General features: G+C 46.0%; 1 protein-coding gene across 6 annotated transcripts in view; it reads right to left on the bottom strand.

Moving 5' to 3' along the window:
- dlg2 (discs, large homolog 2 (Drosophila)) overlaps positions 1-13,661 on the bottom strand; it is a 1,378,721-nt gene that overhangs the window by 683,612 nt on the left and 681,448 nt on the right. For all 6 annotated transcript variants that reach the window (XM_038818412.1, XM_038818411.1, XM_038818410.1 and 3 more), the window contains 3 exons: positions 11,276-11,445; positions 4,705-4,841; positions 2,013-2,157 (listed from right to left, as the gene is read on the bottom strand). In XM_038818412.1, the coding sequence (XP_038674340.1) occupies positions 2,013-2,157; positions 4,705-4,841; positions 11,276-11,445 (452 nt within the window). The remainder of the gene's footprint in view (positions 1-2,012; positions 2,158-4,704; positions 4,842-11,275; positions 11,446-13,661) is intronic.

A 13,661-nucleotide genomic window follows, 5' to 3' on the forward strand; every position in this document is an offset into this window, starting at 1 on the left:
TACAGAACATTAAAACATTGAGAAAGGAGAATACAAAGGAGATGGATTCTACAAACGTAACAACAAAACCGGCAGTATCAAATCATGGGTATTGCCTTGTGGTCTAATGCTGATCATTGTTACAGATTCCAGTTAGTGGAATACCACTTATGAAGTTTAGCATGATGTTTAGGCACTGAACTTTGAGAAGACAAATTGTTTTACAATGGCCTTGCTTATTTTCCCCAGTATTTTTCTGTAATACCTGATTACCATAAAATTTACAGTGCAGCAGGAGGCCATTCGGCCCATTGAGTCTGCACCAGCTCTTGGAAAGAGCACCCTACCCAAGGTCAACACCTCCACCCTAACCCCATAACTCAATAACTCCACCCAACACTAAGGGCAATTTTGGACACTAAGGGCAATTTATCATGGCCAATCCACCTAACCTGCACATCTTTGGACTGTGGGAGGAAACCGGAGCACCTGGAGGAAACCCACGCACACACGGGGAGGATATGCAGACTCCGCACAGACAGTGACCCAAGCCGGAATCAAACCTAGGACCCTGGAGCTGTGAAGCAATTATGCTATCCACAATGCTACCGTGCTGCCCCAGATGCGCTATGTGTGCTCTTATATGGGTGAGAACTATTTACTGATGATCTTAAAGAAGCAGTCCATTTTCACCACACACAGTTCAGATCGTGGACTTCTAACGTGTGCAGTACACACAGTCGCTCGCTTGCATCTTTCGAGTTGTATCTTTTTGATGTGAAATCGGATCAGTAAATGATCGTTCCCAAGTGACTTCAGCCAAGAGAAGCTGGATAAAGTTTTAATAGGCCAGGTGACAGCAGCTGGTTAATCCGCAGCAGTCACTCCAACCTACAAACCTTTCATTAGCAATTGGCGAGAATCCAGTGTATGCCACTTTGTCGTGAATTACCGGTCTAACATTCCACAGGGATTCATTAAGTTTTCAGGTGGAAATAGAAAGGGATTTTTGCTTTCAGGCGAGCCTTAAAATCAAGAATTGGACCTTTAAAATGCGATCATTTCTATTATTGGTTGTCAGCGATGATAGAGCAAAGCACTCAAACTGGGAGTGTGAACTGATGCTGCATTGCATAGTTAATAAAAGGAGCACTGAGTAGCTGAGTTATTTTTGGGACTGAGTCCCGTGTGTGACAGGAATGGCAAGCTCTTGGGGTGGTCCTGGCAGCATCCCTGAGGGGGGTCCTGGGGTAGGGGGCAAAATGAAGCTGAGCACAGGGCTGCACTAACTGTAAATCCGCCACTGACCCCCAAGTAAAAATATAACAAGATGAAAGAAAAAGAGTGCAACAATTACTGAATCATTACAAACAAAATAAAATCAAATGATGCATTTTATTTCATGAATTTGGTTGACTGATTCAAAGCAAACAACTAGACAGTATTTCGGGTGAGATTTTGACTCACTCAAACCCATTCACTTGCTCAGAGTTAAAATCAGGTCCTAAATGTTTCCAGCTGCACCTCGTTTCAAATCATGTTGATATTAAAAAATACGATGGTTACTTTAGCATTTTCTGTTTTGCTACAAAGATGTAAATAGCAAGTGCTAAATTATCTCTGTGAAGGTCTTGTGCCTGTTTGGAGGTACTCTTGAGCAAGTTACCATCATTGTACCATCATTGGTTGAAGAATTGTAGCTTCATTCTATTTCAACTTTTCTATAATTGTCATCCTCCTGGGTGTACTCTCTGATGTCATTACTGCCAGCCTTTGAACCCCAAAATAAAATGGTTAAAAAAAAATAAAGTTAATTGCAAATCTTAGAAGTACAAATTCTTGAGGAGGAAACAGCTGATGGAAAAAAATTGTATCTTTTTTAAAATTGCGCTATGGAAAGATAGCTAAATATTGTTGCTCCTGTGGTTCAAGACAGAGAATTAATGACAGTAACTGAAGGACAAAATGCTAAACAAATTTAAGAGTGAAAAGTGAGGTTATAATTTAAGGCAATAAAAACCAAATTCACTTACAGTGTGTGATATCAGGAGGTCCATAAGGGTCATTTATGTAAACAGTAGTAGGTTTTCCAACTTTAAGATAGACCACATCTGCTGTGTGTTTCAGCACTGCAACAGCTTCTTCATGGGCTATCTCTTCCAAACTGTAGTTATTTACCTTTTAATAAAGACAAAATTGTGTTACAATTTCCAGATATATGTTCAACATTGAAATTGAATTATCTCCTTCATTGGGCGGTATTCTCCAACCCCCAACCCCCACCCACCCGCCAGGTGGGCGAATCGCTGGGACGCCACGCGAATCGCGCCACGCTGCCCCGACCCTCGCATGTGATTCTCTCACCCCCCTTGAAACTAGCGCCCTGCGAATCATGCCGGGCCGCTTGAAGAATTGCCGCAAATGGCGAGCAGCGATTCTCCAGGCAGATGGGCCGAGCAGCTGCTCCGACACGACAGGGTCCCGCCGACGCCATCCACCCTTGGTCGCTACTGGCGGGAACTCTGCGGGAATGCTCGCGGGATGGCCTGTGGGGGGGGAGGCTCCTTCACCGGGGGTGGGGGCGGGGGGCCTCCGAAGGGTCTGGCCCGCGATCGGGGCCCAGCAATCGCCGAGCCGGCCTTTCCCCCCGGGCCTATATTCCGCCGAGGCCGGCCCCTAAACACCCAAGCCATAGTGCGTCGGGGCCGGCGCGCATAAGACATTCCCCGCGCATGTGCAGGATGGTGCGGCCCAACTGCGCATGCGTGGGTTGGCGCCGCGCCCATTTGGCGCCACGTAAGGACGCTGGAGTGCCGTCCTGGCTCCAGCACCGTGCTGGCCCCGTGGGGGCCAGAATCGGTAGTGCCCTGGCCCTGTTGATGGCGCGGGCACTTGGTCCACAGAGCGGAGAATCGCCCCCATTATATTTATATATGTGCTGCATTTTATGAAAAGGTACAAATGAGCAAAATAAAGGGCGCGATCCAATGGCCACGCTGCGTCCAAAATTCAGCTTGCCACAGTACAGCGTCGCCATTGAAAGCCGAGAGAGCCCGCTCCCGGGATCTACCCAGCTCACAACGCCTTGCGAGATCCAATGTAATCTCGTGAGAAGCTGTGATGTGAATCCTGCCCACAATGGGTGGGATCACCTTTTAACAAATCTGCATATTGGAGCACGGCAGTAAACCTCACTCTAATGTGCAGATTCACAAGGTACCAGAGGCTTTGGGATTCAACCCCTTCATTTCAGAGAGCTCGGGCAAATACCGTTCAGCACTGGTCCCCGCAAAAGGGGACCAGATGGAACGGACCCTCATGGAGGTCTTCCGGGGATCAGAGGCCTCCAGTTGCATGCCCTTTTGACAGGGTGGTGCCCTGGCACTACTGGTGCCAGGATACCCTGACAGTGCCATCCTGGCACCCTAGAAATGCCACCTGGGTGCCAGCCTGACACCCTGGCAGTGCCGCCTTAGTGCCAGCCTGGCACTGCCAGCTTGCATGGGTAGCCAAGCTGCCAAGCTGGCGTTTTTTTGCACCTGCGCAATCGGGCTGGGGTTGCCTGGCATGGGTGATGGGGGAGGTGCAGGGAGAGTTGCGGGGTGAGGGCTGGTACATTCGGGCTGGTATTCAGGCCCCTTATTCAACGCGAATTGCGTTTAATAGCCTTGAGTTTCTTGGAAGTGCGAGTGCCGGGAAACACGCAGCTAAATATGCTTGCTGGGGGACTTTGCCAATTTTATCTATGACAGGGTAGGCGTCCACCAATCCTGAGGGCACTAGGGGCCTCCTCCTATGGCTACTGGGATTTTACTGCGACAAGAGGTGAACAGTAAGTATGCAGCCCAGCAGCTTTCATTGCTTGGTCTGGTTGCTGGGAAACGGGGATCATACCTCCTGCGTGGACCCCGTTAAGGTCTTCTGATTTCTGCATTACCCCCATTTCCTGCCCACCCCACTCCTCTCGCCACGACAACCACCCTGCTCTTTAGCATGATCTACCAGGCTGGGTCCTCAATACCTCCCCCACTTATCTTTGCATCTGCCAACATTGATGATCATTATAGTTTCCAACTATGTGATTGGTCAGCAGTTCTCAGAGGAGAATCTTCCGCTGGGGGCATAAGTCTCACCTTTTGCAAATTAATCGCCCATGACAAAGGCAATGTAGGCAAAGGTGCTGGAAGATTGTCAACATTTATGGAATCATACTCTGAACATGCACATTGTGTTTAGCTCAACCAAGGCTACTGAAGCATAAAACATGGTAATTCATCCCATTGCTGCTGTGGGATCTTGGCTATGAAAGGCTTTGAGATTTTTTGAGAATATAAAAGACGTGGTGAGATTTTTTGCACCCGCACTCACACGTGTTTTGCGGCAACAGAGGCAGCATGCCATCGGCCGATGGCGGGATCTTCCAGTCCCACAGCTGTCAATGGGGTTTCGGGAAACCTGCGACATGGACCGCCATCAGCGCAACTGGAAGATCCTGCCAGCGGGAATGGCCACCGCCCATTACATAAATGAAAGTTATTTTTGTCTTTAACTTAGAGTTTGGACCTTCCTCGAGGGGAGAGACCAAATTGTGAAGGAAAAAAATCCAACCTTCGGTAGCCTTCTAATCTTATTTCTTTACAACATTAAATGTAAATATGCATTCTTAATGTGATTTCACACAAGGCTGAAAATATAATCAAATTCTACAAAAATATTATATCTTACCATAAGGAGTCGATCTCCAATTTGTAATGTTCCATCTCGCTGTGCAGCTCCTCCATCAATTATTTTTGTAACATATATACTGTTATCACCTGGGATATGCTGGTTACCCAAACCACCAGCAATACTGAATCCTAATCCTACAATATAAACAAAGACACTGCTTAGCATATACAATTACTGCAATTATGCTGTTTCTCATAAATATGTTGTATATTTTACATATAGCAGAGAAATGAAGAGATGGCACGAATTTAATTTAATGTAGTGACTTCATTTTTCATGTTTTGAAATGTCTGCTCCATCAGCTCCAGATTCCAGCTCTTTCTACAGCTTTGTGTACCTGTCTCTGAGTCCACCATCAGGCTTCACAAATCAAGCACTGTGAGCACCAATGTCAACAGACATGCATAACAAACACAGAAAAAAAAGTCACACTACAATATTAGTTTAATATTTATGGCATTGGCAAAAATTATGATTTTAATCGCATTTCAACAAAAAAAAGCATTTTTGGGGACGGAGAATGGTCCCCGGAGAATCGGCACGAATCGCCCACAGTCTACGCGGCGCTGGTAGGGGACCATTGACAGAGACCCCTGCGGCGATTCTGTGACGACAACTGGCCAAGTTCCCGACGGCGTGGTTCTAACCACGTTTTGACTCTCGGGAACGGTCGGCGGGGGATGCAGACTCAGTCCGGCCAGCCTGGTGGGGGGCGGGTGGATCCTTCACCGAGGGGGGCCTCACAGATGGCTAGGCAAGCGATCGGGCAGCACCGAAAAATAATTGGGTGCTCTAAATTTAAAAAACAATAAATAAAACAAGCCAAAGTTAAGGCGCTAGATTCTCCATTTCAGTGGCTAAGTGCCAGCTCGAACGGAGAATTCGCGGGAGGTTGGTGATGAAAGAATCAGCACCGACCCACCGGTGAGGGGCTAGCAGCAGCGCCGGGTGAAAGTCATGGCTCCCATGCCGAAAACGGCCAGAAAACGGAGAATGGCCGGGTCCGGACCGCGCATGCAACCGGCTGACGACCTGCAGTGGTCACACCATACAACATGGCGCCGGCCATGCGTGGAGCCGACTCGCCGTCCGCGGCCCCACAGGTCACCCCCCACCAGGTGTTCATTTGAGTAAAGGTGACAAAGTGGCATGTATGGACATAGATAAATAGGCAATTGCAAAGTTTGATTTGATTTTCCATTTGATTTATTATTGTCACATGTATTAATATACAGTGAAAAGTATTGTTTCTTGCATGCTATACAGACAACACATACCATACATAGGTAAGGAAGGAGAGACTACAGAATGTAATGTTACAGTCATAGCTAGGGTATAGAGAAAAGATCGGCTTAATACGAGGTAAGTCCATTCAAAGGTCTGATGGCAGCAGGGAAGAAGCTGTTCTTGAGTCGGTTGGTATGTGACCTTTTTTGTATCTTTTTCCTGATGGAAGTAGGTGGAAGAGAGTATGCCCGGGGTGCGTGGGGTCCTTAATTATGCTGGCTGCCTTTTTGAAGCAGCGGGAATTGTAGACAGAGTCGATGAATGGACAGCAAAAAATTGTCCATTTTGTAGTATTCAATTGTTCGGTGTTTGGTTCTGTGTCTATTGACTATTGATGCTCACTGTGCTTGATTAGTTAAGCATGGGTGTGCACTCAAAGGAAAGTAAAAGAAGCTGCAGAAAGCGCTCAAAGCCAGAGATGTGGTAGCAGTCCTGTTTCAGGACTTCTGATTTGAGTAGCGCCTCTTTGGCTTGCGTGAACGCTCTCTCACATTTATCCACCCATGTCCACTTTTATTTTTGACACAGTAAATTGTGTAAGAATTTTAGAATAGTAGACAGATTAAGGACAAACCTAATAATTTAGTAAGCCTAAGAATGACCAAAGTTGGTTCACATTCTGAGATGTGGGTGCTTCGGTAATGGCTTTCACTATCGAAGGTGACTTCTGCAGTCCCTTATTGTCGATGACATGTCCCAGATATTCGATTGAAGATTGGAAAAAATCGCATTAGTCTTTTTGGACTCTCAGTCCGTAATCTTCTAATCTCTGGAGTATTCCATATAGTTTGTGGAAATGTTCTTCCTCTTTCTTTCCAGTAACCAAGATGTCATCTGAGTAACACAGGACTCCATAATCTTCTTAAAATTTGGCCCTCGGTCATTGGAACAATGCTGGTCCAAAAATAATGCCAAATGGTCGTCTTTTATATCGAAATAACCTATATGTGTCCCAATTGTCAAGAACTTTAAGGCCTCACGGTAGCATGGTGGTTAGCATCAATGCTTCACAGCTCCAGGGTCCCAGGTTCGATTCCCGGCTGGGTCACTGTCTGTGTGGAGTCTGCACGTCCTCCCCGTGTGTGCATGGGTTTCCTCTGGGTGCTCCGGTTTCCTCCCACAGTCCAAAGATGTGTGGGTTAGGTGGATTGGCCATGCTAAATTGCCCGTAGTGTAAGGTTAATGGGGGATTGTTGGTTATACGGGTTACGTGGGTTTAAGTAGGGTGATCATTGCTCGGCACAACATCGAGGGCCGAAGGGCCTGTTCTGTGCTGTACTGTTCTATTCTATTCTAACTGTTGTGAATCTGGATGCAGGTTCATCGGAAGATACTTAATTGAGATCAATTTTACTGAAGCGTTGACTTTCATCCAACAATTTGGCTGGAGTCATCAATAAAGGGCAGAGAGTGCTGCTCTGCACACAATTAAAATCAACACAAATGATACAGATCTGTCTTTTTTAATCATGGGTACGATTGACGTGGCTCAATCACTCACGTTAACTGGTGCAAGGACTTCTGTTTTGATGAACCGTTCTAATTCTGCCTCTACCTTGGGTCTGATTGTGTATTACAATTACCTTGCCTTTAAGCAACTCACCCGACTTTCTTCCTTGATCTTCAGCATTACTGAGGTATCCTTCATGCTAACCAGCTCACCGTTGAAGACAATGGCATGTTTCTTCAAAGTTTTCCGCAAACCTGATTAGGAATTTGTCATGGGTTTTACCTCAGCACAATTTTATCTGATCTTTTCCAGCCAAATTCTTCACATTAGTGCTGGATAATGTCTTTTAACTATGTTCAAGGACAACTCTGTCATTTGTCCATCTGTTACATCAATATGGCCCCTCAGCGGAACCACTTAGAATCCCCGCAGTGCATAAGAAGGCCATTGGGTCTGCACCGACCCTCCGAAAGACCACCCTACCTAGGCCCAATCCCCAGCTTTATCTCTGAAACCCCGTAACCCCACCTAACTTTTGGGCACTTCGGGTCAATTTAGCATGTCCAATCCACCTAACCACTAGTGGAATTCTCTGATGATGGGCCTATGTCCCCATGCCCGCAAGAAAACGGGCGCAAATCACTCTGGACTTTCTTGGAGAAAGTCCAGAGTGATTCTCTGTTTTACAGGGGGCTAGCAGGGCCCCAGAGTGGTCCTCGCAGCTCCAGCTGCCAATACGGGGCCCTGCTCTTCTGGCCATGAGTCCGCGTATGCGCGTGGCGGCCACCTGTGGCGGCGGCCCTGCGCAACATGGTAGACCCACATCGTGGGCTGGCCCCAACAATATAGGCCCCACCGAGATCGCGCACGCCTTCCGATCGATGGCCCCTGATCGCGAGCCTGGCCATCTTGGAGGCCCCCCCAGTGACGGATCCCTCTGCCAATGGTTAGACATCAAATACGCACAGCATTCGATTTGCTAAAATCATCCAAGACAACATAAAATGTCGCGAAAAAGCAGCAGAATCAGGACATATGGCGGGAGAACAAGGTGAATTGTTGGGTTTTTCATCAGGGTAAAGTAGTTCTGGCAAGGAACTGTACCACAAGTGAATAGTGGATACCTTCCCCATTGTAGCACAGGCAGGAAAGGTCTCCTACACGGTACAAATCCAAGACAATATAACATGGAGAAGACATGCAGATCAACTTTTGGTGACAAGACCAATCTGCCAGAGACAGAACCGACTGAGTCCAAGTCAAACTGTGTCAAGAGATGACCTGGACCTTCCAGAGAACCTGGCATTAATTAATTCAGGAAAGCAGTACCTCAGCTGAGAACCATGCACTGAGTTAACCTCAGAGTACTACGTCGACTCCAATTAAGACGACCACAGGCGACGTCCAAACCAAGCCAAAGACACCAGAGGTTACCGCAAGCATAAAAGGCAGATGCCTGAGGTTCGCTGACAACCACACAGAGAACTATGGCCTCCAAAGCATCTGTTGTTGTTGATTGACTGGTAATGTTATATTTTTTATTGTGTCAGGGATCTTTGATTTAAAGGGGGAGGAAAATGTTATGCATTCATGATATTTCTTATGTGTGCTCACTAGCGGCCTTGCAGTGGAACAGGCGCACATTAAGGGACCGATCACGTGGAGACGTCATCAACCATTATGTAGGCAAACACGCAGTGTAAAGTAGCAACCTGTACTGTTAACATTTTCTGATAAAGCTCTTAAATTTGTTTGAACCTCTGAGGCCTGAAAACTTAATTTTAAAATCACCACAGTTGCAATGATCATGTTCATGTTGGCCTATCACGACTCCCTCCCCAACAGCACCGTGGGTGTACCACATGGACTGCAGCGGTTCAAGGAAGCTGCTCACCACCACCTTCTCAAGGGAAATTAGGGATGGGCAATAAATGCTGGCCGAGCCAGTGAAAACACGTCCTGCAAAATGAATACAAAATAAAAAATCTTGTAATCTAGCAAGTTGGCCTTTGCAGTGCCAGGTTGTGTAGTGTGCAGCAAGTCACAATGATGCGTGACATCCTCTGGGGAGTGTAAGATCTGCCCAGGCATCGGAACTGCATTCCCAGTGTCCCTAAGGTGTATTCCACTAATGTCCGGGTTGCAGCATGAACCTTGTTGTACCTTCATTCAGCAGGAGTCTGAGGCGGCTGCATGGGCATCATCAGTCACGCCCTTTGTGGGTAACCCTCGCCCCAAGGAGCCAACCCGACATTCTGTGTGGTGCCTCAAAATTGTCAGGGATCTGAGACCTCTGAAGATGCACAAGATTGGTATCTTGCACAAACCGGCATGATTCATTTGTTGTGGTCAAGCACCAGTTGCACATTGAGCAAGTGGTAGCCTTTCCAGTTGACGTACTGGACTGCTTGTTGCCAGGGAGCTTTATAGCCACGTAAATGCCACCCTGCACCTGGGGGATCTAGAAATCCCAGCTAAGCCCAGTGCTCTTGTGTCATGGCTTGTTTGACCTCTGGCAAAGTTTACAAAATTGTGGACCTTTGTAAAAAGGCACCTGTAACCTCCTGGATTCATTTGTGGCGGACACTTGGGAGAACCAACAGAGGTCCGCTGCGGAGCTGTGGAAGAAGCCCCTGCCATAGAAGCTGAATGCGGCTGTTACTCTCACTGCCACTGGCAATGGACGTCTTCCCAGTCCCCATGGTGGCAAATCTTGCAGAATATGGCAGCTGTGAGGGTCCAGATCCCTTTATATGCATCGGCGACACTGGTTTTCGCTCATCTGCAGATAACAAGTGACATCTATACACCCAGGGTCTAGCGAGGCGCCTACAAATGGTAGCTCTCTGAGAATCATCCTCTGCATCCCGAGGAGGATCTGCTGCCCCTTGGTCTTGAGGGTTCTGCAACTCTATTTTGTTGAGCCAGGTGCCTCCTATAAGCAACAATGCAGGCTGAGACAACAGCAGTCCATTTTCCTGATGGTCTCCTCACTGCAGTATCAAAGAGAAAGGTACAAGAGTCAGCATTTGTTTCTAAAGCTCCACTTTTGGTCAACGAATTGTCTGCGACTGTGATTCCAGGCCCTGTGTGCACACCCCTGAAATGATGGCCAGTGCACTGTGCGCATAAACATTCACCACAAGCTGCATAGATTCAATGTATAAAATATATAATTGGGGGGGGGGGGGGGGGGAGGTTATCTACACCCCCGCAGCGGGAGGAGGCCCACCATTAACTCGTGGCAGAATCTTTTGGTCCCGCCGCTGTCAATGGTCCCGCTGCTGCAGGACTGGAAGATCAGGCTGGCGAGGACAATGGAAAATCTCCCGCAATATATTTAATTCAAACAACAAGAAGGCATTTCTGAAAAGCATTACTCAAAAGGTCTGTGATCTCGTTGGGCCAACAAGTTTGTGTAAACTTTCCACTGTGTCCCTTCACAGAGGTCCCTATAGAGACTGGCATTTAAAAAATACAATAAATTTCCAATGCAAAAATATAGGGCGGGATTTTCCATGCCCCCCGCAGCCTGTTTTGGGGTAGGGTGTTCTCATTATTTGTGCCCTCCGCTCCCGGGGAACCTGCAGCATGGGGATGCCATCAGTGGGACTGGATGATCCTGTCAGTGGGAACGGTGGGAAAATCCCGCCAGCAAGTTTTAGAGGTGACAAACTACTACTTGCAAACATTCTACGGTTACACGCACATTTGATCCACAAGTAAATTCAAACTATTCAACAAGTTTCAAGGCATTCCACTTATAAAGCTTCAGGGTTGCATTTTTAAATCATGATTCCTCTATTTCTTTTTAGATTAACTGAAGATTACCTTTGGGTCCTTTTATGAGTTTTATTTCTGCAATAGTTTCCAAAACAGGCCTCCGTCTACGCACATACAGTTGCACAATTGAACCAGCTTCTTTCAAGGCCTCAACAGCTCTACTGTGTGACACTTCAGATACGTCAAACTCATTCACCCGCAGAATGCAGTCATTGACTCTAAATAGCAAAAAGAAAATTATTTATTATTCTTAATTTCATCTACTATATCTGTATTCTCAGATATAAAGTTAAAGAAATATGTACAGCTAAATAAACTGAAATAATGTTTTCTGTCAAGCAGAACCGAACTATTAGCATACTTCACATGCAATTCCATATTCAATATTAGCCAAAATAGAATAAATAATGCTGTTAGCCGACTGAAAAATGGCTCTGCTATATCTTATAATGTTACTTATGCTAATTGGAAGATAATATATTAACCAGATTTTTTTTATGAATTCAGTGGAAACATTACATCAAAATTCTCAAAAATTAAAAAAATTAACTCAAAAGAAATTGACACACTTTCATGTTGCTGAGAAGGGCAGTTTAATTGTTTCCTTTATTCCGAGTACAGGGTTGTGACAGTCTCTGGCAACATGGTATATGTAATCACAAGTTTGTGATTCATGCATTCCATTCACCTTTTTGATCGTTTTTATTTCTGTTCTTGACATTTTAATCATATATGCACAGGGGCCCTTCAGTCTCTTTGGATCTGTACTGCTTTTACCTTTTCACCATTAAGACATACTCAGATTGATCCTTTTTGGCTCTAAGACCTCACAGTTGGCATTATTGAAAGCAATTTGCCACAATTTGGCCCATTTACTTATACTATTAATATATCTTTGTACTGCTATGCTTCCATCTACACTGTTTATATTTATATCATCTGTAAACTTGGATATGTGGCACTGTATACTGTTATCCCAGTCGGTAGGAAATAGAGAATAGTTGAAGCCCCAATACAGCTCTCTCCAGAATGCCACCACTCACATTATTGCTATTCTCTGTCTCCAGCTGCTCAGCCAATCTTCTGAACAGTTCAATAACATGCCCTCAATTCCATGAGCTTTACTGGCGCTACAGCCTATTGTGAAGGACTTTATCAAGAGACTTGTGTAAGTCCAGGGGAGGGGTTTAATCAGCTCAACACAGATCCGACAGCAGACTTGGAAGTGGGTGAAAACATTATTTCAGTTTATTTAGCTGTACCTATTTCAGAGCAGAACTGACCAGGCAAATGCATTAAACAGTGGCTGGCAAATTAACTCACTCGATGTGAGGGACACTGTATCATAGGATGGAGCACATGGTTGGATCTGCCAGTATCATATGGTCTGCTGCCATTTTTAAATGCCAGCCTGGCCTGCATGCTGTGGTTTCTGTGTATCTGGCATTTGGAAAACACATCATACCCGGCTCAGTGCATGTAATAACATCAGCTTTCAGCTGCAAAGCAAAGACTTTCATAGGCAAGCTATTGCTCTTCAAGTGAGGGCCACATAAACAAAAATGTCAGTATCTGAAATCATGTGAAAAAATCTTGAGACAAAAGTAATCAATCTTAGAAATAGCAACGGTCTGAAATAGAATGTCTCTCTGCAGCTTCTCCTCCAGGCAGCCCGAGAATGGTGTACGATATAATTGGGTCCAGCAGTGCAATGAATCCAATGCCTATAATGTGGCAATAACTTCCTGCGAATCGCATGGTCTAGTCAAGAGTATAAGAAGTGGCTGTCAGGTGGTCAAGATGGGAGGGGTTCAAGGTGGGAGGAGTCAAATAGGAGTGAGAAAGAAAAGAATGCCCCAGGATCAGTAGCCTCGGGAGGAATGGCTGTATGTGTATAATAGAAATTTGGCCCTCATTCACAGGACTTTCCAAGGCTGTTGTGGGTGTGAAAGAGATGTGCAGGAGGATGCATCATGGTCCTCAGGGATGCCAGGAGAGGAGAGGGAAGAACAGATCATTGTTTGGAGAGCGTCTTTACCTTTCTACTTACAGGAGAAAAGGGCCCATAAAGCCAGGAATAGGGTGAAAAGTGGTGAAGGTTTACCAGACCTCAAGACAATGATACTCACTGAGATATGGAGGAACTGCAACTAGCCAGAGGGTGGGCATCTGGGTCATCACTGATGAAAATATTAGGGTCATGGAGGATGAGAGTTTGAAAGTGGTGTCAGCCCATGGGGATAAGAAGGCACAGAACACACATGAATGGGAGGAGTGATTGACAAGGCTTTTAAACTAATTGTATTTCTCCATGCAGGTCTTCAGAGGGACATGTAGCTAGCTGTCTCCGCTGTAACCCTGCATTCAAATTCTGAGGAGGAGGATGTCTAAACTTCAGATGATACAGTGTCATATCTTTCTCCCGCACCGTCCA

The sequence above is a fragment of the Scyliorhinus canicula genome, chromosome 14 (genome assembly GCF_902713615.1).
Source record: "Scyliorhinus canicula chromosome 14, sScyCan1.1, whole genome shotgun sequence".
In the NCBI taxonomy this organism is placed as follows: domain Eukaryota; kingdom Metazoa; phylum Chordata; class Chondrichthyes; order Carcharhiniformes; family Scyliorhinidae; genus Scyliorhinus; species Scyliorhinus canicula.